Source organism: Cydia amplana, chromosome 22, assembly GCF_948474715.1.
Source record: "Cydia amplana chromosome 22, ilCydAmpl1.1, whole genome shotgun sequence".
NCBI lineage: Eukaryota > Metazoa > Arthropoda > Insecta > Lepidoptera > Tortricidae > Cydia > Cydia amplana.
The window spans coordinates 3,333,444-3,339,443 of NC_086090.1; the positions used below are offsets into that span (position 1 = coordinate 3,333,444).

The 6,000-nt window shown below is 39.2% G+C and overlaps 1 protein-coding gene across 2 annotated transcripts in view; it reads left to right on the top strand.

The window, feature by feature from the left end:
- The window catches only part of LOC134658388 (uncharacterized), a 409,322-nt gene extending 403,657 nt beyond the window's left edge, over positions 1-5,665 (top strand). For both annotated transcript variants that reach the window (XM_063514070.1, XM_063514071.1), the window contains 3 exons: positions 2,815-2,996; positions 3,933-4,078; positions 5,490-5,665. In XM_063514070.1, the coding sequence (XP_063370140.1) occupies positions 2,815-2,996; positions 3,933-4,078; positions 5,490-5,551 (390 nt within the window). In that variant the 3' untranslated portion in view covers positions 5,552-5,665. The remainder of the gene's footprint in view (positions 1-2,814; positions 2,997-3,932; positions 4,079-5,489) is intronic.
- Positions 5,666-6,000: the final 335 nt, after the last annotated feature.

Genomic DNA, 6,000 nt, shown 5'->3' on the forward strand with positions numbered 1-6,000 from the left:
TCTAGCAGCAACACACATGGTCGCATACTAGCCAACTATTCTGTTTTACTACAGGCACACATGGCCTTCTAGCAACAACACACATGGTCGCGTACTAGCAAACTATTCCTTGTTTTACTACAGGCACACATGGCCTTCTAGCAGCAACACACATGGTTACTGATTAGCTACTACTCAACCAACCCACTAAACTTTCAAAAGACACACGTGGCCTCCTAACTGCATTGCGCTCTCTTGTTCACATGTTAGCTATTCAATAGTATTCATCCGAATAAATTTTACATTATCGTTAGGCACTTACTATACATAATATATCGTCTTGTTTTAAAATTGCAGCAAGGTTCACTTTCACAATCATCAATTTAAAGATAAAACAGCATAAGATTTCAAAATAACATACCTTGCTTACTTGATGTTCGTCCCCTCTTCTGAGATTTCGTGAATTCAAACACACTCGATGATCGTACTGATTTATTTAAATTAAATATGATTACATTCAAGTACTCCGCTCTTTACAATACTTGTGCACTCTTCAACTGCTGTCCACAGAATGCGCGCCCTCAATGATCAACATGGCGCCTAAAACCGGACCGGAAACGAGTCGGATTGGCGTTTCGTAATACTCACCTGTGATTGGCTGGTTAGAAGCGGGCTGTCAAAACTGACTAATAGTGTTGCTAGCCGCAATAATTGTGACCAGAAGGTTGCTAAATATTTAATTGTCATTAAAAATCATACCAAAATTACATTATTAATTAAAAATCATAACAAACGTAAAAGTGACATTGGTCGCCCGGATTGAGCTGCAAAAGATATCTAGTTGAAATCTAAACTAGTTGGTATCTGGTACATATCGTATCGTTCTCTTCTCTAAAACGGATCTTGTTTTCCGAATACCGCGGTAAAGCAAAGAGGTAGGTACTTGAAGTTGGAATTTTATCCGTCAGGTTCACTCGTAGTATCTGTTTCAAAGTAAAATAAAATTACTTGTACATTTTCTTTAGTGACATACAATCCACCGCCAGTAACTTTTTAATGAAACTACTACTTACTACTTTTTGTAACGTGGCTTAATTTAAAACAAAGCCCGTTTGTCGCTTTGTTAAAAATTTCGCTTTATTTATTTTAACAAGATTCAAGTTTAACACGATTTAAGTAAGTGTTTGATGACATTTAATTTAATTCAAGTAACTCCATCACAGAGTTCGTAAACAAAGAAGGGTCTATTTATAGACAAATAGCGACTTGGGGACAAATAGAGGCGTCTTTGAAAGGCCTTATTTACGCGCCGCCTCTGAGCAATACGATTACATTGATAAGTATCAGAAACTGGGACTGTGATGATCTGTATTGTCTGGTTAATAAGCCGTCAATGACAATGCCTAAATATAGATGATGTAGATGTAAATACGTAAATTAGTATTGCGTGGGTGTACCTTAATCAATAATCGACAGAGTGACATTAATTGTGCCCATATAATGTGTACGTATAGTCTAAGACGAAGTGTTTCGGATTTACGGCAAAAAAATTAGGTTCTCGATGCATGTTGCGGCAGTATTTTAACGATATCGGCCTGTCAGTAGTTCGGAAATGTCACCTTTTGCGTTTAACTGACAGGCCGATATCGCCCGGCAAACTGGTAATCAGTGGGCCCCTTTAGAATGTATTTCATAATTAATAATGTATAATAATGGCAAAGAGTATCTGCTCCATTTCTTGATTTTGTTTTTCTATGTGGTTCTTAGCTTGTCCGGTGAGAGATTTAATTTCATCGCAAATTTTTATCAATCACATCGCGCATCGTCTGCGAGCGATACTACAAATTATTACATTACAGGAAAAATTCACCGCTTCGTGTAAGACTCGAAAGCTCGTAAGTTCAAGTCTTGCCCGAAGCGATTAATTTATTCAATTATTCCTTCAGTATAATAAATAATTTATCAGACTATAACGAGTGGGCGATTTGTCTTAATATCAGTACTCAACTTTTGCTTATTTCATTAATCTAAGATGATATTTTTATCATAAAATTAAAACACAAGCCATGACATGACCTACATCCACAGCGCAGGTTTCGTCAAAAGCGTACTAAAAATCATTAATAGGGAATATTACGCGAAAGTAGGGGGCGCCACTACCTTATCTTATCTTATTGTTTTCGGGGGCCCTTGCGGATACACTTCGACCCATAGGGATCTTTTGTGCAATTACCCCCTAGAGAAGATCCGTCAACTACTCAAGAGCTTTTCCCACCATATCCATGTGTCGGATGATGGAGCTCATGGGTAGCGTTTTAAAGTCCTTTGGTTCCAGATATCCTGCCCCAAAGTCCTTCATTCTTTGTCTGGCGAGGGCGTGACATTCACACATTAAGTGTTTCACTGTCTCTTCCTCTTCGCCACACATACGACAATCGGTGTTGTCAGAGTGTCCCATCTTGGGCAGAATTCCTTTGACCCCGTAATGGCCAGTAAACACCCCCGTTATGATTTGGCGCCACTACCACAATCCATCACAATCTGAGGGTCTACTGCGAAACGAGAGAGTCGAAATTTTGTTATCTAACCTCTCTATCACTCTTATCTATTCGAGTGATAAGGTGGCAGATAGCTGAGTTTCGAATTTCGCGTTTCCCGTTAGGCCCTTTGTAAACAAACCGCCTTGACGCATCAATATCATGTTTTATTGTCCGTGAAAATTTGTCAAAAACAGTTTAAGGCACAGTATGTATAAGTTACTCTATGGTTTCCGATGGGTGCTAGTGCTGCACTCTGGCGACAGAACATTGCAGTAATACCGTGTTTTGCCTGCAGATCGCAGAAACGGTCGCGGATCCTGTATCGGAGTTGGACTTCACGGAGCGCGGAGCGTCGAGTCAGCTGGAGATAACGGTGCTGGAGACTGAACAGTACCGAGTGGGGTTGACGTACACCAGCAACAGCCTGGCCAGGGCCTACCACCATGAGGAGCCGAGCAAGAACCATAGTGTAGTCAGGTATGCTAATATTAATCAGATCTAAATATGATAATTTAACTCATTCAGTGCCAGCGCGAGCTACGCGCTACGAGCGTAGCCGATAACACGGGAAAACGTATGTAGCGAAAAGCGCCTACGAACAGTGAACTCCCCTAGCGAGTCGCTTGGGTGAGAATTGAACTCACGGCCTCATGATAGACACTCCAGCGCTCTGTCATCTGAGCCACCAAGACCTCATCCATTGCCAGCAAATCTTTCCACCATATGGGTCAAGGGGACCTTAGCGACATCTACCGTAAGAGCGTTACACTTCTTAAAGTCAAGTAGTAGTTCAAGTCCCACCCAAGACAGTAATTTTTCCACTTTTATATTTATTCTAAGCTTAATAATGGCATAGTTCGCAGACGTTTCTGCTTGTTCAAAATTAAAATGACCATTAATTATCAGTAGCCAAAAAACATGTTGGGTACAGAGGGTTCACAAGACGGTTTGGGCCATAGTTTCCACTCTATCCCAAAAACAGTTTGACGCTGCACACGTCCCGTATATTTTTCTGTACGTTTTAATTAGTGTAAATACTTACGCCTTTATAATACCTAACTAATAAAGTGTCATTCCATGGAACTTGCTAACTATGTAAACAAACCGCCATATTAAAATTGTCTCTGAATGTCAATTGACTAAATTAGTGACTTTTGTTTACATAGTTAGCAAGTTCCATATAATGACACACTGTATGGTTATTTACTGCGTGGCTTTTAATTTTTACAGAATGTAGAAAAAATTGTCTGGTAATTTTCTGTTCCGTATTTTATACCGCCGTATTGATTACTTTCGGGAAGGCCTTCATCTTCAGAATGTTATGAAATACCATTTGGACTTCTTCGATGTTCTAAGATGAATGATTTTTATAGAGATCTTGATACGTTTTTAAACAGTTATTATGCTTATCAGGTATACGCTGGTGCCGCCGCCCAGCGGCCAATTCGAGTTGGGCTGCGTGTCCACCATACTGGACATATACGCGCGCCAGTCCGAGAGAGTGTCCGTGCGAGAGGACGCGCCACGCCCCGCCTCTGTCACTGGCGAGGATTCTGCGGGTAACCAAAAACAACTTTAATTGTTTCTTGTGCTGTTGCATGTCCATCACACTGGACAACTTTGCCTTTGTCCGCTGTTTTCATCTCACTGTTGAAATCTAGTTTTTAAATAAGCATGGCAGTAAGAATAAGAACTCGCATTGCATTGCCAAATCTACATTCAATTAAAAGGGCAATTTTTAACGGCACGGACGTCTCTAAATCTAAAGAAAGAATGGTAAATTAAAGAATGGTATCTAATAAAAAGTAATGATGGGTGAAAATACACGCTACACCTTAATAAATTAAAAGGTGTTTACATATATCTGAACACGCCTCTATTGTCAAGGCGTTAGAGTGCGTATTCAGATATTTAGAGCACCTCTGCCGCTCCGATATATCTGATGGCGACTGTACCTAATGTGGCACTTAACCCAATACCCCGATAACCCAGGCAACTAATCAAATCGGGGACAAGCAAGCCTCTGAGTTCCATTTGGTTAAAGTGATTGGATCAGGAGACGATTTCAGAAGACCACAAATTCTCTAAATTTAGCTTGCTTTGGATTCTGTTTTTTTTTTTAATTGACATGAACAAGTATTTTTGAAGTCTTTGGTATACCGAACAAACCCAATATAGCCTAGTTTTCCTTCTGAAAGGTAAGATGGCAGTTGCTTTCGTAAAAAAGCAGTTCCTATGCCAATTCTTGGGAAGTTGCCATGTAGACACTAAGGTTCCCATAAAGTCGGGACAACGCTCGCGCTAAGAAGATGATATTGATATTTCATTGTCATTGTGTGTAAATTGAATTCATGTTTATATACTTTGACGTGATAACGTCTTATAAATCGATGAACACCGGTAGTCTCCGGTAGCATGCACGAAAGTGTCACGTTGTGGACACTCCATGGTAAGGTATAAAAGTAGGCAATTTTTCATCATAATATTTAAAACCTTCGCGTTTTGAACACATATTAACTCACATTTATAGACGGGTCTAACGCGAAATTTATTCAATTACCTTTATATACCGACGTTTCGACACAGGTTTCACTGGTCATGGTCGCGGCCAACTAAAGTCTCAGCAAAATGTCAAAACAGAGATTTGTGCAACTACCCGACGAAAAGTGTATGAAAAAGTTTGGGGTAGACATCACATTTTCAAACCACCCACTACACATAACTTCGCGTTAGACCCGTCTATAAATGTGAGTTAATTTTTCATCATGTTTTCTTATGACGTTATCACGCAAAATTATCGCCCGTAAACCGACTTTACAGACAACGATATTTTTTAAGAGATAAGTTCGCCTTTGTACTTCTTACTAATTTTATGTTATTTTTAATGTCTTTTTGTATAATAAAGAGTTTACTACTACTATTAAAAGCAAATTTACAAGCAAGCAAGTAAAACAAGCTTTTTCCCCGCAGGTGCCGCTCCCACCCTCAGCCTCACCCTCGCCACATGCGCGTGCGCGTATCACTTGTTATGATCGCGCACGCACCCCCGAAACTGAATGTTGTGATAGACACATAATACTTAAGATAATATATACGTCAATGTTGCAGATTATATGTGAATATGTAAATAAATTCATTAGTTACTATATTGCTGTTTTTATTTTTAAGTAGGATTATAAAATTGCCTTTGAGGCTCATTCTGAATGTTATATCAGACTAGAATTTGATTTGTTTTAGATATTATATGTCAGTGTAAAAAGCGAGAGTTCTCTATCCAAGATTGTCACTTTTGACACTGACAGATCATATCTATAACAAATGCAAATCAAATCCATAACATGTTATTACAATTAGAATAAGCCTCCTCGTTTATTACACACAAAAATCATGTCAAGAGTGTCTAGGAGATTTATTCCGATTATTATTATCAATTTATCAGTATCCTTTGCCCTGTCACTGAACGCTGTGTAAATAACAAAAT